This window comes from Culex quinquefasciatus, chromosome 3, assembly GCF_015732765.1.
Source record: "Culex quinquefasciatus strain JHB chromosome 3, VPISU_Cqui_1.0_pri_paternal, whole genome shotgun sequence".
NCBI lineage: Eukaryota > Metazoa > Arthropoda > Insecta > Diptera > Culicidae > Culex > Culex quinquefasciatus.
Genome location: NC_051863.1, coordinates 199,938,682 through 199,957,276, shown reverse-complemented (window position 1 = coordinate 199,957,276; position 18,595 = coordinate 199,938,682). Strand labels below are relative to the sequence as shown.

The window sequence follows — 18,595 nt, the reverse complement described above, 5'->3', positions numbered from 1 at the left end:
TAATTTGCTTAATAAGAAATAAAATTAATTTAGATATAAAAAAACAGCAATTTCAAAATAAAAAGAAAACGATTTTTAGCCAAAACTCGAAATCACGAAGGTCGATTGAAACTAGATTACATTTTAATGATGAGATCTACCAAAATAAACGCTTTATAATCTTTGAGGAATTTTTATGATCCAGATTTTGTTTGATTTTTAAATCGAAGTTTTAAACAAATCCGTAAAATTACAATGCATTGAAATATTGGTACAATTGCTTTACAATCAATAGTTTCAAAAATCTAATTGTTTAGGAAAAAAAAAATCTCGTGAAATGTTTGTATGCGTTTGTACAATGAAATTTTATAAAAAAAAAAACATTATTTTTTCAAAATATGAATTTCGAATAAAGTTTTGATAAAATTTAAATGCACTGAAAAAAATCAATTCAAAAATTCGTGAATTGTGTTCACTAATTTAAGAACCACGCAGGAATTTATTCAGGATCATGAGTATGATGCATTTGCATTATAAGCGTAAATATATCACTTCGTGGTTCTCAAATTCATGAACAAAATCCACGATTTCTGGAATTGTTTTTTTTTTCGTATACCCAGCATATCTCACACTTGAGTAGCTGTCTCAAAATAGAGTAACTAAATCTTTGAAAAAATACTTATTGGAAAGGTCTCTCAATAATAAGTTAGAGTGCAGTGTATTGGAAGGCAAAAATAATCAAATTTGATGGATGATGGATTTAAACCAACTTTCCTTGATTCAGGCTCAAAAAACTTTCTAAAATTTGGTTATCATCCATCCACACCCAAACCACACCGTGACCAGAACGATTGGTGGTCCTGGATTACGGACCGTCATCCCCTTCTCCATCTTCAGAAGTGATACTTGCCACTCAAGAGCCCGGCTCTTAATTACACGCTCGACAGCAGCCGTAAAAGTGCGGAAAAATTGCATCAACGTTCGAAGGACACAACTTTTTACATTCGCAGCACACAAACAGCCAGTAAAAAATAGTCGAAGCGATGAAAAAAAAGATGCACCAGAAAATAGAAGAACTTTTTTTTTTGAAAGCTCTGGTGTGAAATCTAGAGCGCTTTTTCTTAACTCGAGCAGCATAAATTTCCGCAATTAAAAACGTTGTGCTGAAAGAGTTGAAATCCTTGGAAAGTTGGAAATGTTGCGAGATAGGGCTTGTTTTTCAAGGATTTTCCTCGCGTCAGGATGTGCGGGTATGAATGCTGATAGCTACCTTTTGATGTTATGTCACAAATTTGTAAGAGAACTAGAAAACTGTTGAATGTGTCGAAAGATTTGATTGCATACTTTAACAAAAAAAAACAGACATGTACGATAAGAAGCTCCCCATTTTTTTCTCGCGATAAAAGGTCAAACAGCACGCTCTAATGAGAACAAACAAGTTTAATTACGACAATGAATAGAATTTATCTTTTCTTCGCTGGAGCCCTCTCATCACCAGCACCAGCAACAGAAGCATCATTTTTCCTGGGGCCATCATCCCGCTTCTTAGAGCCGCTGGATCAGGACGGACGGAGAACTTCCCGTGTATAAATATTCACCACCCCGGGCAACTCTGCCTTTCGGAGCCAGCCGAGTACCCTCAACGTAGTGGCAAATGATATAAACAACTTTTTTCTGCTCCTTAGCTCACAACTTTCTTGCAGAGGAGAATCCTTGCTAAGCAATTTCAGCACTATTAGCACCGCTAAAGTTTCATTTTATCTCGGCCTGGTGGACCAGCCAAACATTGGCCAAAGTAGCGGGCAGCGGTGAACCTTTCCCACCAGCACAGGGATAGTGTTGCCGCACCTAAAAAGTCACTTTTCATCATTATCATACTACAAGCTCAGCGCAACAGCGCTTTCTCTGGCTGAGAGCCGGTTGCCGACCAATGGTTCAGGAGTCGCTCTGGCGGAAGTCCATTCCCGGGAACACTATTCTCGTTTGCGGAATATTTGGTGATGGTATAGAGCAGAGTTTGTAATGCATAAATTTGAAGTTGAAACAGATTCCGCGGTTTGTTGGATGGGTTAAATTGATTGCTCATCAATCTTTTGGAAAATAACTCTCAGCCAGTATTCACCGTTTTTACAAAAAAGCTATTTTGTTAGAAATGCCATTTTTGGATTTTTTTTATAGCAGCCATATTTCATTTTTGGTTCGTTAATACAAGCACACAAATACGGCAGCTGCCTGTACAAAAATGGTATACAAATATCTGAAAATCTTTGTTATGCAAACGGGATTTCTTAACGATTTGGTGTTTTCGAAAAATTTAATGGTTTAAGTAAGAATAACTCAGCTTCAGATTCCATTGCTTTTGAAAAAAATAATTTTGGTTATGTTTTATATGGCTTTATATGGCCCAGCCATGAAAAAAAGGTAGTATTCATTGGAAAATCATATGTTTATAAAAACTTAAAAAATATGATCCAGCAGAATTGGAAATGCAGCCAAAAAAGAGGAAAAGGAAAAAAAATATTATTTTTTGCAATTCCGTCGTGAAACTACTTATTTTTCCTGTCATTCTTGAACGACGAAATAGCCTACTTTTCTGTACCAAATATAACAAAATCAAACAGCAACACTTTTCAAAATAAATAAATAAAGTTGAACTTTTCAGCACTTGTTTCGAAAAGTAACACTTTAAATAATTTAAACGATTTATTGACAAAATACATGAAAATTTGACTTAAAATTTCACTCAATGGGTGTTTTTCGGAATTGCAAAAAATGTTGCATGGATCTCGTTGCAAAACTCGATTTTTTAAGCACTCGTCGTATTTATCCAACTCGGTGAACCTCGTTGGATAAATGTACGATTCGTGCTGAAAAAATCCTCTTTTTGTAACTTGTTGCATAAACTACTATTTTCATATGATCACCCACTCAACCTTCGAATGTCGATATCTCAGTGATAGCGTTTCAGTATCAATAGAAAAATCATTGGTTATATTTTCTGTTCTTCAGAAAAATATATTTTTACTATTTCAATTCATGATAAGCAGTGACGACAAAACAATATCTTACTTCGTATCCCTTGCCATGGTTTTAATAATTCAGTGTGAATGATAAAATTGTAAACCATTAATTTGTCTAACAAACATCAATTTAAAAAAATAGAGAAGCAAAAGTAGTTTATGAAACAAATTCCAAAATTATGGTGAAAACAAAAGTGCTCAGAACGGGCACTGAATTGAACTGAAGGTTCTTTGGCCAAAATAATTCGACCCTTATTTTTGTTTTGTTTGACCATTAGAGTGACCTACATAAGGTTAGGGCGATCAAAAAATGCTACATAACTCAGTGCAATTGTATACGATTTTAACTAGGACGTGATTAGTTTGGCTTTAGAGAAAAAAAATTGTTTCGAGAGTCAACTAGCCTTACTCTTAAAAAAAAAACATTTTGACGGTGTCTGCACCAAAGAGCCAATGTCTGAAACAGTAGTTTATGCAACAAGTTGCAAAAAGAGGATTTTTTCAGCACGAGTCGTACATTTATCCAACGAGGTTCTCCGAGTTGGATAAATACGAAGAGTGCTGAAAAAATCATGTTTTGCAACGAGTTCCATACAACATTTCTTGCAATTCCAAAAAACACACACTGAGTGAAATTTTATGTCAAATTCATTACTTCATGTATTTTGTCAATAAATCGTTTAAATCAAAAAATGTTGAAAAGTGTTACTTTTCGAAACAAGTGCTGAAAAGTAAGTACAGGAAAAGTAAGTAGTTTCACGATGGAATAGCAAAAATATTTTTCATGTGATTCATCGGGTTTTTTTTTATTAATTTTTAAAAGCACTTTTGAACAGGATTTGTCAATGAATTGTTTGTTTTTTAGCTTCAATAAGGCTTCCGTGTGTTTGGTCATGATCAACTTAAACACCAAAACAGTGTCAAAAAAAGTCCTTTGTCAAAATATTACATTTCGACTTAAGTGCTGAATAGTTAAACTTAAGTAACCCACAATAGAATGGCAAATAGTAAGTAGCCTCACAATGAAGTTGCAAAAGATTACAAATTTGAGAAGCTTCTTTACTTGAGAAAAACTTTGAGAGAAATTTGTGATTTCAATGATAAGGAAATAAGATAAAAACATGTTTTTGTGAAAGTGCCACTAAACAGTATCACCAACCCTGTACTGACTTACCCGTTCAAAAGGGAAGCCATGCAAAGCAGGGATCGGATATTTTCTTGAAAGTTGAGGAAATGATGGGGTTGCTCCATGCTGATAGGACGTAACTTTTCCAGCTGAACGAACAACAATGCAATATTCTGAGATTGGTGTTTATTGCAGGGGAAGTGATTACATCGTTTGGCAGGATGATCATGCAACATTGACCACCCTAAATTAGTTGGAAACTTTGCTTTTCTTCAGCCGGCAATGTTGAGGCCGTCAACAAGGTTGGCAGAATGTTGTTATGAATCCGAGCCTAAAAGTCCTGAACTTGGTCTTTTCTTTTCCCGATACCCGACTCTTCGGGATGCACAACTTTGCTTCTTCCAAACGACGCAAACAAAGTCGTGGGCCGGGTCGAGATCCACCTCCTTCAGGAAAAACGAATGGCCTCGGAATAAACTTTCGCTGAACTTTCATTGTTGCACCTTCATTACGGGATTATCTACAATTACATTTCGCTTAATGTGATGCCATTAACTTGGGTGTGTGCTGCGTGGCGGAAAAGCTTAACGAGGAACCCCTCTTCTTGGGAGCCCTTTGTCGTGTTTGTCGAGCACTTCAAGTGTTCCGTTTTTCGCAGAGTCTCCGAAGAGAGCTTTTCCAGTTTGCCACCCCACCCATGTCAGAGAGCCAAATGAGCAAAAACTTGTGCGCTCACGTATCATTAAATTAAAGGCACACTAACTCCGTGATGCCTGGCCCGAGAACAAGTGAAACTTGGGAAATAATTTACCTCCCAAAGACCGAACCGTTAGTCTTCCACCGGCCGGGGAGGGAGTGAATTCTTCTCTTCGCATAGTGCAGTACAGCGCCGAAGGGTGAGAAGTTAAATAATTTATATTATATCCAACTGAATGAGCACATACAGCAACTAAAGCTTTCAGAGCAGTGCTCCCAAAGAACCGGCATTAATCTTGACGAGAAAAGCTAAATTGCAGCCTAATCAAGCTAAATCAATCAACCTAACACTGGTTCAACCGCCTCGTCATCGTCATCGTGCCTCTACTATCTAAATATGTTGCACGCATGTTAATGAGATGCTCGACAAAACAAGACGAAGAAGATGTTAAACTGTTGGTGTGTGTATGCTCCAGGCTAAATGTGCTCATGTTCTGGAATTCCGCCTGCAGGAGAAACTGATGCAGCAAGCAACTAATCAGCATGCCAGAAGCGTCTTGATGCAGTTGAGTGGCGCGGAAAAATGAAAAGGATTTTCTCATGCACTAGCGGAAAATTGAATTAGAATGATTAGAGCAGAGGGAGAGAGAGAGAGGAAATACAGTGGAGTGGTTTTAACATTCACCATGCTGGGTAAAAAGGGACTTACCAATGCAGCTACGGCCATCGAGAACGTCGATCTGGAGCCCGTACTGGCAGTTGCACTCAAATGAGCCTTGCTGGTTGGTGCAGATTTGCTCGCAGCCACCGTTGTTATGTTCGCATTCGTTGATGTCTGTTTTGGGAGAAAATTAGGGTATTATAATATTTGTAATCTTTTAAACTTTTTTTTAAATTTTTAATAAATGGTCGAACAAATACGTGAAAAATATGAAAAATTAAAGTTGGAGTTTCAAGACCACATTACATGGCCAAAATAATTGTCCTAACGACATTGTTCAAAATTATCCAGATTGGGTTAATGAAGTAAGAAAGTTACTTATAAAACAATTTCCATGAATTTTATTAAAAATCGAGATTTTTTTCATTTTTCATAGTCCCGAGCAGGGGTAAATAACACGGGAATACCAAATTTTGGTATTACTTGGGCAAATAACAGAGACCAAAATGTGTACAGTGTTACCCAGTAATAGATGGTAAAATACCATGAAATCATACCAAAGTCTTGTATGTGGAAGGGCACAACAATACCAAACCATGTTATTCCAAGAGTAAAATAATACCTCAAAATAAAACCATTTCAATACCAAGTTGAGGTCTTCTGGATTTTTGAACATTGCTTGAATACCAAAACTTGGTATTACCATGGTTTTATTTTTAGGTATTCCCGCACCCTTGGAAAATCAGATTTTGGTATTCCTGTGGTCTTCCACATACATGATTTTGGTATGATTTCATGGTATTTACCATCTATTACTAGGCAACCAAGAGCACATTTTGGTCGCTAGTATTTGCACATGTAATAACAAAATTTGGTATTTTCATACCATTTTTAGTGCAGCAGTTGCAGTTAGTGAAAAAACGGAAATGAACCATATGCAACAGCCAAATCTACTAACCTGATGATTCCATGTTGTTCTTAGTGATATTCTTCACCACATCGAATGCATTTGTCATTGATGAACGGCCTGTGCTTGAAATTCTTGAAGATTCTGAAAAATAACAAAATTTAAAAATAAGTATTATTAAAATGAAACTGGATTGAAATTCTCCAAAATTCTATAATCTGTCGATTTACTCGTTTTTCAAAGTATTTGGTTATCCCGACTTAGAGAAATTCCAACGTTTAAAAAAAAAGTGGGTATATAAAAAAAAACTTTAAAATCAGCTTTACTATTCTTGGGTTTCATGCCATTTTAGCGCAAAATTAACTATCTCGTTAAAATTTATAAAAAAATTCCCATACTTTCAGAGGAATTTCAATACCAAAATAATACCAAAATGTGCCATCCTGACTTTCCACAATTTCAAGTCATTTCTTTAGGGGGTATATCAAAAAAGGTTTAAAATCAAGTTTGAAATTTCCGGTTTTCAATGAAAGCATTCGCTTTGAGACATCATTTTAGCGCAAAATTAATTATTTTGTCAAAATTGGTCAAAATTTTCCCATAGTTTCAGAGGAATTTAATAAAACATTTAATACCAAAAGAATATCAAAATGTGATGTCCAACCATTGACAAATTCGGCAATTTTGCAATATCCATACAATACATTAAATTGGTATGATAGCACATTTTGCTCTTGCATAATCCTCAAGACAAAATTTAAAGGGTCCAGGAATACCAAAATTTGGTATTGATACCAGAGAAAGGTATTATTACGCATTTCCCTTGTTATTTACCCATGCTCGGGGTAGGCGGTGTTCGTCGTGTTTCGTCATTTTTATTCAACAAAATTGGGAATATCTCTTAGACAACTTATTCTGCAAAGTGCAGTATGGTTGAGGATTGAAACAATAATTTTGGGAGCTTATTGCGTAATAAATAGCTTTTTAATGTAATACTCCAAGTTTAGCATTGTCTAATGCCAAGCAATATTTTGCAATGTGTACAAAGAAAATACGTAATTGTAATAAGTCGTCTTGGTTCTTCCAGCTATGATTTTGAGGTAGTTTAAAGAAAGCAGGAAATCTATTAATTTTGGACATTTGAAAGATGTGATCGTGAAACCATCGATTTTCAGCCTATGAAATCTAAAAAAAATCAAAAAGAGTAATAATAGATTCTAAAAAAAAAATCACTTTAGAGTGGTAACGAGTCATTATGAAGCATGGGAATTAAAAATAATATAACATTAAAAAAATCGTGGTTTGATTAACCGAAGATTTGATTATCCGAAGTGAAATTTTCCCGAGGCATTCGAATAATCGAGTCTGGACTTTACATACGAACGATAATCAACGAATTCCTCGCGATATTGATTTTTTGAGATTTTTTCGAGCTTGAGAAAGAAAAAAACTTTTTTGCTGTAATTCTCGAACGAACGACTCGAAGCCTACTTTTCTCTACCAAAAATAACCGAATCTATAAGAATTTTTCAAAACAAGTGCTGAGAAAGCCTACTTTACAGCATTGAACTAGTCGCTAAAATCATGAACTTTTTAGCATTTGTTTAAAAAAATAATACTTTTCAACATTGTTTTTGATTTAAACGGTGGATTGACTAAATAAACTAAATCCATTCGGAGGGTGTTTTTTTTCTGAATTGCTAAAAAGTTGTATGGATTTAGTATTTATCCAATTTGGTGAACCTCGTTGGGTAAATGTACGACTCGAGCTGAAAAATTCTTCTTTTTGCAACTTGTGTCCCAAACTACTATTTCCATTTCTGAAAAAGAGAAAGCGTAAAGAAAAGGATTACTTTATTTTTCGAAATATCGATATCGAAATCAAGTGTTATACATTATACACATTAAACATTTTTTAAATGGTCCTCGACGGTCTCTTTAATATCGACACAGAGAGAATTCACTGTTAGATTTTGAAAACAATATTAAATTCAATGAGTTTTTTAACATAATTTATTTCCCTTTTTTTACAGAATCAGAATCATAAAAGATTTGTAACCTTAACGGGAAATTTCTTACATATATTTGTTCGAAGAAATATTGTTCAATGTGAATGTTGTGCAGAGGTAAATTTGCGTCGATCATGTTTAAAAATGCATCACTAGCACCAATCTCTCAGGAGGGCACAAATTACATCAGCTTTTAAGCAATCGATAGTGGTAGTAAACCGCCAGTCTTAGGACTACAACCCTCCACATCCATAAACCAGCTCAGTTTCAGTTGTCCACCCACGCGAACAATTAGAAATTCAAACCTACACAGCCACCCCCAAAACACCCCCGAAAACCCCAAAATGGGAATGAGTGTCATGTTCATCTTTGTCATCATCACCCTGGACGCTGGAGAAACTCCCCGAGAGGTTTGCGTTGTTCCCGTTTGCAGGGAGGGTTCGTCCGTCCGTACGGAATTGGCCGATCCTGGAGCATGTCTTCCGAGAGGCGCCTCCGCCTGTCATTCAACTGCCAGCGCCAGACGCGGACACCTTCCGTTTTCCCCGGGGGCGCCACCGTTTTGGCCACGTTCGCCCAAACTAGTCCACGTGGTGGAGCAACAACTTTGGAGGAGGAAGACACTTGCCGGAGCATCCATCAAGCAAAAATAAGAGGCACACGAAACTGGAGCCGAAAGAGGAAAATGGTGTAAATTGTAAATAGCTGTTAATTAATTGGATTCATTTGCTTCTCGCAGGAGCGGCGCCGACCGGCGACGCTCTCGGCTAGGGTTTCCTGCATAGAGATCCGCTGAGGGCTATGGCCAACATCTAGCAGAGCTAGCGGCTCACGTTTCAAAATGACGGCCGTTGCTCTGTCAACGTTTCATTCTTTTTTCCTCCCTTCTCAACCTTCGTATTCTTAACGCTTTGCTTGGTTCAGAATGACGTTTTGGATGGAAGATGATTAGACTGATGACGGCACTAATTAGTTCAGGTTTTATGGGGATTTTAATTTCCCCATCTCATTACGTTGACGTTGATCTGCTCAGATAAGCGAACCACCGGGGAAAATTTAATAAATGCTTGCAAATTTACTTTCACACCTACGAGTCGTTGCATGAATACCGAATTTGAACAACTAATCTACCATTTCTAGGTCAGGAAAATCTCCCATCCCATTCCAAAACTACGACGTAAGAACACCCTCATTGAGTTTTATTAGTGGCACAATCAATCGATGTCGAAAATGCCACACTTTTCGGTGTGTGATTTCTTCAGCATACAACTTCTAGAAGAGAGGAGAAACCCATCTCTCCATTTCGCACTTTCGATTTCCTGACGTGATTTTCACCCGTCGCCAATTTCGTGCAGTTAAGTGTGGGTGGTGGATGCTTTTGTTTCACAAAAGAAAAGTGGTTTTCTTAGGGACATTCTGGGCAGGGCTGGCTGCAAGATTTAAGGATTTAAAAATTCTCCAAATTAAATAATCAATTAATTCCAGGATCATACAAATTATGAAATGAGATAATGGTAAAAAAAATCAAAGTAACAATACAAAAAGAGTTACTTTATTAGTTTCAAAGTAAAGAGCCCTTTAATTATTGTTACTCTTGTTTTTTACCATTATCTCATTTTATAATTTTTAATCATTTGATATGTTTCTATGTCAGTACTAAGTATTGATGACGATGTTTTCATTCATGTGCTTGTCTTCCCTCCTTTCGCAAACAGGCAAATAGTTTCGTTGTAGTTACACAGGCGTTGTTACCAAGGGTAATGAGTAGTAACGAAACATATGTTTGTTAAGCTAAACGCATGGATGCACAAAACGTTGGCACGTGAAATGGGAATAAACAGTGGGGTCGTTGAACTTTTATCAACATTTAAATCTAATTCAAACCTATTTTAAACTAACAAACCTTAAGGAAATGAAGAATTTGACAAGCTTCTATTTTAGATTTTTGCAAGGTAAACAATTCACTCAATTACACTTGTAGAATTATGTCGCTTGTTTTTCTTTTTCATCACATGTGTGCTATATCTGAAAGTTAGTACAATTTGTCATTGGCAAAAAGTGAACAAAATAAAATCGCTTGCTCTTTCAAATCGCTTAAAACTTAGGGACCTACATATAGGCTCTCTATTAAAACTTAACAGAATAGTGACATAATCTATTAAACCTAAAATCTCTCATAGATTGAGATCTTTTTTAAAACTTTAATATGCTTAAATTAAGTCGTAAATTTTTCCCGGGTTTAAATTTCCCAAGAAATGCGAGAAATATATTTTTTTAATTCTTGGATTTTTTTTTTTGAAAAAAGTAATAAAAAACATTTTTTTACACATCTTGAAATCATAATAATTGTTGAATGCCATTAAGGGACCATCCATAAACCACGTGGACACTTTAGGTGGGGGTGGGGGTGAGGGGTCTAGGTCCACGCTCCATATAAAATCGTTTTTTTTTTGTATGGACAATTGTCCACGAGGGGTTTTCAATCTGTACAGGGATGTTGTTTTATAGATTGCTTAATTGCAATTTAAATTGAGTATTATTATGTACTTTGTTATGATTTGCACCACAATTCTTTATCCAATGTTATTGTGATTTTTTTGTAAATAAATGTATTCCCTTTTATGTTTTAAAGAGTATCAACAAAAAATCTAGAGATTCGAGAATTGTCGGAAATAAAAGCTAAGTTATAACCCAAGTAACAATTTTAGTTGTGTTGTAGTTTTGAAGAGGTTGTACAGAATACTTCGGAAAATGTATGAGAGATGCTTTTAAGTCCCACATGCTGAGTTAAATACGAGTTAAATAAGCAATAAAGCCAAAATGGACCATTTTAGGAGGTTAGCCAGAGCAAAAATGAAGAGTTTCAAAAGACAGAATAATTTTATTGTATGCTTTATTGATGCTTTAAAGAGCTCTACAAGATACGAATAATGCTGTCGAGCTGGGGAATAAGTTTTGTTGTAGCCTGAAAGAATTCTTAAAATCTTATAACAGAACAAAATGCATTTTCAATTACTCTGCAAGGAAACCTAAAGCCTGTATCGTAGACTGAAAAGCATGCATCATTATTTTATTGAAGGCAATGATTCTTCTTCTAAATGGAATCAGAAAATACTTTTGGTCGACAATAATTCACAAGTCAATAATATTAAAGTCATTAATATCAGTGATTAAATCTCTCAAGTAATGCACTGTAACGGTAATGCCGAAAAAAATCATCGAACATTTTTTTGAGATAGTTCGAAAAAATGGTACGCGCCTTCTCAAATCATTAGAAAAAGTTTGTAATTTTACTTAAAAAAATAATTTGAGCAAGGTCATTGCTCAAGAATTCAACATGGCTACGCTTTTCAGTAACATTATTCTCTAGGCAATATGGCGAAATTTATTAAATGTACTTATTCTTGTTTGAAACTGTTTTAAATTCATTTCTTCTTTAAATGCTCTTTCTCAAAACTGACTAGGAATAACTTGTTTTAAGAGTGATTTATTACGGTTTCAGTCAGGATAGTGTAGCTTTTTGATGGTTTTATTCAAGATTCAATCGCCTAGGCTGAGACCGTAGCGCTTGCCTGTCATTGATTACTGCAAAAAGATCCGACTAGAGAAATCGCCAAAATTTCACAAGAATTCAATAAAAAAACAACAGCGTCTGTTAGTTATAATGGTGTTTTTATTATATAATATACACTAACCAAGCCACTTTATACACAATTCATTGTAAACACTATTCACAGGTTGATAAGCGCTGCATTGTCCTGAAGAAAAGCATATTTTCACCTTTTCATCTTGTATTTGATTATACCTTTAACCCCACCTGTACAAAATACACTGGACAAAAATATTACTTTTTAAACGTTTAAATTATCTGTGAAACAAAAGTCTTAACTGAGATTAAAAAACTCAGCTTAACTCACTCAAACAGCACCAGCAAATTGCAAATGACAGCGCGTAGCAATACACGGCATAAAATCTGGATGGTTTTGTACAAGAAAACTTGCAGAATTCAAAGTTTTATCAATTTCTTTTTGAAAACCATTAGCACTTTAAACTGTTCTGATCAAGCCTTGATGGTTTTCATTAAAAAGTCTGCGAGAAACACTCTACAAAACAAAATGTGTAAAACGCCATGTTACGATATCATAAATTGCGAAAAAACATAATAATGTAACTAACAGGATATCGATGCCAAATAAAATTACTATAACTATTAATTTCATAAAAATAATAATAAGCAACAACTGCACAGGTGCCATTTCTGCAATAAACGAATTTTTCACTATAAACAATTCTGGAAATAAATCGGCAATTCGGAAAATCGGTAATCATTTCGTAAAAAAACACAGCCAAAACCACCAATGTTTTCTTTTTATTATTCTCAGCACACTTTTTTAAACTTTTCATTAAGAGATCACTTGTAACTGCACTTAAAAGCTGGATCAAAACAATTCGTCTCCTTGCATTGTGTTTCTCGTTCTACAACTGAATAAATTGAAGTGACAGTTCAAATCCAAAAAGATTGGGCAAATTCCTTATGAAGACGAAAAAGGTTAATTGCAGGCTTCGTCAAGATATTCAAGCTTCGCCATGTATTCTTCAGGAAATCTCGAAGTGTAACTAAAAACCTGAGTTAAAACTTATAAGTAGAATTCCTAATCAAGTCTGGAAGAGACTTTGAAAGTATGTTGAAGGTTACGCTAGATGAAAACCTGTTGGCTTTGATAAAAGTTTTTATGAAACATTGTTGCATTCAATAAAACTGTTTTAAAACCATATAGGAATATACAGCATTTGTATTGTTACTTGGGAAGCTATTTTTTTACACAATTTTAAAAATACATGCTGGATTATTTATTGACCGTGGTTCAACACATAGTTATTGGTATTGAATTAAATATAAATAATAAATATAAATGTTCATTAGAACCCTCATTTTGACTTTTTTTCCTCAAAGAATGACAAAGATAAAGTTTTTATAGTTTATTTTTGTTAACAATTAAAAATGAAATAATGACTAAACTTTACGTTTTTATGTTTTAATTGTTAGCACCGCAATTTTCACGAGCCATTCTCACATTAGGAATGCCAATCTTCGGAAGCAAGATTTTTGACACACAAAACAAAAACTTGGAACCTAGGTTCAAATCGCTACTTTACAAGGATAAGTGGCCTCACTGCTAAGTGAATTAATCGATTCAATTGTGTATTCACTGCCAAGATCAATGCGCACACGCCACCCGTCACCATTTCTTCCTAGCAACTTTGCCAACCTTGACTACGCGCCATTTCGGCGTTTGTTTCTACAACAATCCAACCGCCGCACACTTTAATTCGGCAGGGGTTGTGCACAGTCGAGCGTGAAGGACGGACAAGATGCCGCTGGAAAGTTGTCGAAAGGTGAATCAAAAATTTAAACTGTCATCGAACAGTTTGTCCAAGCAGTCGATCCCAGGAGTTCCGACGAGACAACCGACCATCATGAGCTGCGACAATCCGTACGAGGGCAAACACGTGGAGCACCTGGTGACCAAGGATGGGATCCGTAGTCTGCTGGTGCCGAGCAAGGACACTTCGGTTTATCCGATAATCTGGCCCAAAACCGCCTACCAAAGGTTGCAGAACAAGGCAAAGTTGAAGACCATGGACGATAAGCTGATAGAGATCAAGCAAAGCGAAATTGAGAAAAAGAACATGCTTGAAGAGTCGGAAAAGCGGAAGAAACGTTTCCAGGAGCTTGATCGTGAGAGACAAGCGAAAGGAGGAACGATTGGAAATGTGCTCGAGGAGTTTGGAGAGGAAGATGCAAGTGGAGCAGCTCAAAAGATCATCAATCGAGCGTTCATAGCTAAACAGGAACAGGAAGAGGAGGTGAAACGAGCCAACCGGATCATCCTGGCGGCCAAGTGTCACATCATCCGAGATGCTCAAATCGCCGAGAAGCAGGAAATTCAACGGGAATTGCGAGCGGAGGAACTTCGGCTGGAGAAGATTATGATCGAGGAGAACGAGAAGGCATTGCGTGAGGAAGAACGCAAGAGACAGGAGGCAAAAATGGCTACCAAACAGCACTCCGAGGAAATCCGGAACCAGTTGCAACAGAAAGAAAAGATCCAGCTGAAGGAAGCTGAGCGAATTGAAGAGGAGGCTCGCGTACTGAAACAAGCTCAGATGGCCATTACAGCGGATGAAAAGTTGAACGAGAAGGCCAAAATCGATCGTGTAAACCAAATTCGCGAAGATCTGAAGAAAGCATACGAACTTTCCGCGTACTATAAGCAGTTGGATTACGAGGAACAACGCATCGCAGAGTTGAAAGTCCAGGAATACATTCGTCAGCGTAACGAACGTCAGGCAAAGCTGGAATTGGAGAAGAAAATGGCGGCGGAGATGCGCGAACGCGAACAGGATCGGATGTTGAAGATTCAACAGAAGCTGCTGACGACCAAGTCGGCAAAGAACGACATGGATCTGCGTCGCGGGCAGGAGCACGTTGAACGAGAATTCCGGCGCCGTGAGAAGGAGATTGCGATCAAGAAGCGCCAACTTGAGCAACAAATTGCGGTGGCTCGAGCTGAACAGCTGGAAGCGGTGAAGCTGGAGCGAGCCATGCAGATTGCCCGTGACGAGCTGGACCACAAACGGGCAGTGGAAAAGTACAAGCAAGAAGAGGAGAAAGAAACCAAATCCAAGCAGAAGCAATCCCATTTGCGGGAGAGCTATCGCGGGGAAATTATTCGCCAAATGAACCAAAAGGAACAGGCACGGCGCGAGTTGGAGCGCAACTTCCGGAAGGAACACGCCGCCTTGCAGGAGCTGGTCAAGAAGCGCGAACTGGCCGTGAAGACGACGATCTCGAACAAAATTAAGATCATGAAGGAAAGTAAGGTGCCGGATCGATTCATCAAGGACGTGGAACGCCAGCTGAACTTGATCAAGGGTGACTGATCAGTGTGAATTTTCTTTGATATCAATTTTTGCAACTTTTGAAAAATCTCTTCGTATGAAATAAATTAATTTTCTCTTTGTATTTTTTTATGCCGAAAAAGTCACAAACTAGTCCGACCCTGGCTCACCGAGTCGATCTGACATTTCCCCCCAAAGTAACACCCAAATGGAACCTTCCAGCAGCCAAGAACACATCTTCGGCTAGATGCTGACGGTTGTTTTTCCCTTCCGAGCCAGAACTGCCCCATAGAACACTAAATGGGTAGGAAAATTAGCTTTTTCTCAGAAACACTTTGACCGCAATACGTTCTCCAACTCGTTTTTGGTCTCGTTCCTGCTCGCCAAACAACGCTGGAAATGGACGGCGTCAGAGCAGAAACGGACGGACGAAAGTGGTCGGTCGGAGCGTGTTCTCTCTGGTCGACAGGATGAAGTAGAATCTCTCTTGGGGAGGTTGAAGGGAAACACGGAACCTTGGCAATGGCTTCGTTTGTTCAACAGTGGCAAGATGAAGATGATGCTGTTGCCTTCACGCGTGTAACATATCTCTCACTCTTTACGAAAATCCGCCGTGCCGGGCAGTCTGCGCTGATGTTGTTTTCCCATCGGGTATCGCTCAATTCAATATACACGGTCAATTTGAGCCTGATAAGAAAACAAGTATTAGAAGGCTAGCTGGAAATGAGGCAATCATTCGGTTCCGAAAAAAACGAAACTGGACCTGCTGAGAGCCTACAGGGCAAACAGAATGAGATTTTATTTGCTGATGGTTTTTCCTCGAACATTTGCTCAACAGTTGTTTAAGTAAAGATGGACGTTATTCGATTGGCTCATCAAAGTTTATAGCTTATATATTTCTTTGCTGAGAATGTAACATAAACTTAAACCAAAATAAAGGTCGATTTCTTTGACCACACTTTACTGAATTCTCAAGAAATGAATCAAAAAACGTTCATAATAATAACCGTAATCCATTCAAATCCACTTTCAATCAACGCGTGTTCCTGACAGGTGGCAAAGAAGCCACTTCAAACCCATTCTCTTCTACCATATTTCACGGTGAAAAATCACGTGGCACGCAGTTATCGAAAAGAGCCGTCTCTGGCCAATCAGTCCATCCAACAGCTGTCTGTCCCCAACAAGTCTACCAGCAAGTCAGTCAGCCAGTAAAAGAAGCGATAGAACTGTGGCGTGAGGTGCCACTTTGTGTTTGTCAAATTGTCTCAATCACCATCAACGGAGAGAACTCAAACGGTTTCCCCCTCGGACGACGAATCGATCAGCAGTCGTGGGTTCCAGATGTCAACCGATTCGTCAGATTTGTGGCCAGACAAAGAAGGGGGAGGGGGAGCAAGACACCGTTTAAAGTGGCTGTTTGTTTTTGCCTCTCCATTAGTGACAAATAGCTGGGAAAGTGACTGTTTTTCTTTCTGGTAGCGAGACGATGTGATGACGAGGAATTTGAAACGTTTGATTAATTGCTAGCACGCGTCTTGGATTTGTCCTCTGCTGCTGCTGCTGCCGCAAGAGAATGAAAGAGTATGAAGCTAAAGCCCCCAAAAGACAAAAAGATAGACGTGAGCAGCTGTAGTGTGGTTTTGAGCTCCTCCCAAGTGATGCGCCTCGAAGCCGGTTCCCTCCAGACTAGACGATAGGCAAATCAGCACCACGTTCAACACTTCATTTATCTCGCCGAGTAAAAGCCAGAACGTGTGAGTGCTTGGTGGTGAGACTTTTGGGGGGTTCAGAATCAGAACAGATGGAAAATCTGCTTTTTATGACTACTAATCAACTCAACAGGGGGAACGAGCTGTTGATTGGCTTACTTAGCAGCAGATTAGGGTTTCAACTGCCGTGGACGCGATATTTATTGCTTCTTAATGAAGTTGAAAACAGTTCTTGAGTCTATTGGAAATAGATTTTTTTTGAAGTTCTGATGGATTGAGCAATTCGATTCGAAGCGATGGGCTATCATTGCATTTTTTTAAATTTCAATCAAAATGCCGGAAATAAAAAAAATCAACTTCATAGAGGATTTGCAGCAAAGCTAATAGACACATGTCGCCACCTATGAACAAATAGCGTAAACCTTTGATTTTTTGGAAAAATGATTTTTTTTCTTCATTATCAACATTTTTATAAAAATCTTATGCCGGATTTGGATGAGAAAAAATATTTCCAACAATTTGGTGTACAACTTTCCAATATTTGGTTGATTTTTCTATGAGAAAACTTTAAATTTAGAAAAAGATAGTAATTTGGCCTATTTCGCAAGAAAGTCTGCCAAAAATCAATAAAAAATGTTGAATATACGTTAACACATCTGTTATCAACTACATAACTAGTCATTTCATTGATATATACGAGGAAACTCATTTTGTCGTGTTCTAAAACATGTTTTTGAAACAAAAAGTTCACACATTTTTGCGCGCCAAAAAATGGATGCTCATTATATTAAGCAAAAAATTTTGCTCGTCTTTTGCAACCAGTTTCATTGAGATTGATGCAGGGAATCATAAGAAATAAGCGATTTTGTTCTTCAATCCGGCAGAAAGGCATACGATCTAAGGCAAATAACCTCAATGTAGCTGTCAAAATACAACTAAAGGCCACAAACAAATTTATTTTCAACTTTTTGTAATTGCAAAAACGCCCTCGTAACGGAAAATTTAGAATTTTTGAACCTCTGAATATTTTTTTTTTCATTAAATCAAACAAAGAGCCATACAATTATTTGTGCACATGATTTGAAAATATATTAATATTTGTATTAAGACCATCCATAAGCCACGTCGCAAGTAACATTTTTAAACCAACTAGCCACCACCTAGATTTATTGAGGTTTTATGGTAGCATCTTGATTGCTTGATTGCTTGCATCTTGATCTTGATTTGGGCTTTCACCGCAACCAATAAGCAAGAGCTAATCAATAGGTTCTAACAAGGTTTTATGCCTCGGACATAAAACCTGGTGAAAATAAAAGCCGACTGGCTTTCAATAAGGTTTTATGAAAGTTTTAATAAAGGCTTTAAAACCAGCTGTCAAGTGCCATTAGTGCAGCATTCAGTAAAGTGCAAGCTCCTAAAATAGCATTTAACGCAGCCAAAAAGCAATGCTTGATTATGGCGCTAAACGCGTGGTCTGATTGAATATGATTGACAGCCATCTTGGCAGAAAAAAAATGAAAAAAGCATAAATTTGATTGAAATTTGATGAAAACACACAATTATGATAAATTTCTTACCTGGTTAG

The 18,595-nt window shown here is 37.3% G+C and overlaps 2 protein-coding genes across 4 annotated transcripts in view; one reads left to right on the top strand and one right to left on the bottom strand.

The window, feature by feature from the left end:
* The window catches only part of LOC6032897 (multiple epidermal growth factor-like domains protein 6), a 128,100-nt gene that overhangs the window by 34,637 nt on the left and 74,868 nt on the right, over nucleotides 1–18,595 (bottom strand). For all 3 annotated transcript variants that reach the window (XM_038261604.1, XM_038261606.1, XM_038261607.1), the window contains one exon: nucleotides 5,531–5,656. In XM_038261604.1, the coding sequence (XP_038117532.1) occupies nucleotides 5,531–5,656 (126 nt within the window). The remainder of the gene's footprint in view (nucleotides 1–5,530; nucleotides 5,657–18,595) is intronic.
* Nucleotides 13,750–15,369, top strand: LOC6032896 (cilia- and flagella-associated protein 45). Its single transcript, XM_001843369.2, has one exon. The coding sequence runs from the start codon at nucleotides 13,772–13,774 to the stop codon at nucleotides 15,341–15,343; it is 1,572 nt and encodes a 523-aa protein (XP_001843421.2). The 5' UTR covers nucleotides 13,750–13,771; the 3' UTR covers nucleotides 15,344–15,369.

Coding starts and splice junctions, on each gene's coding strand:
- LOC6032896 (XM_001843369.2), top strand. CDS start 13,772: ATGCCGCTGGAAAGTTGTCGAAAGGTGAATCAAAAATTTAAACTGTCA.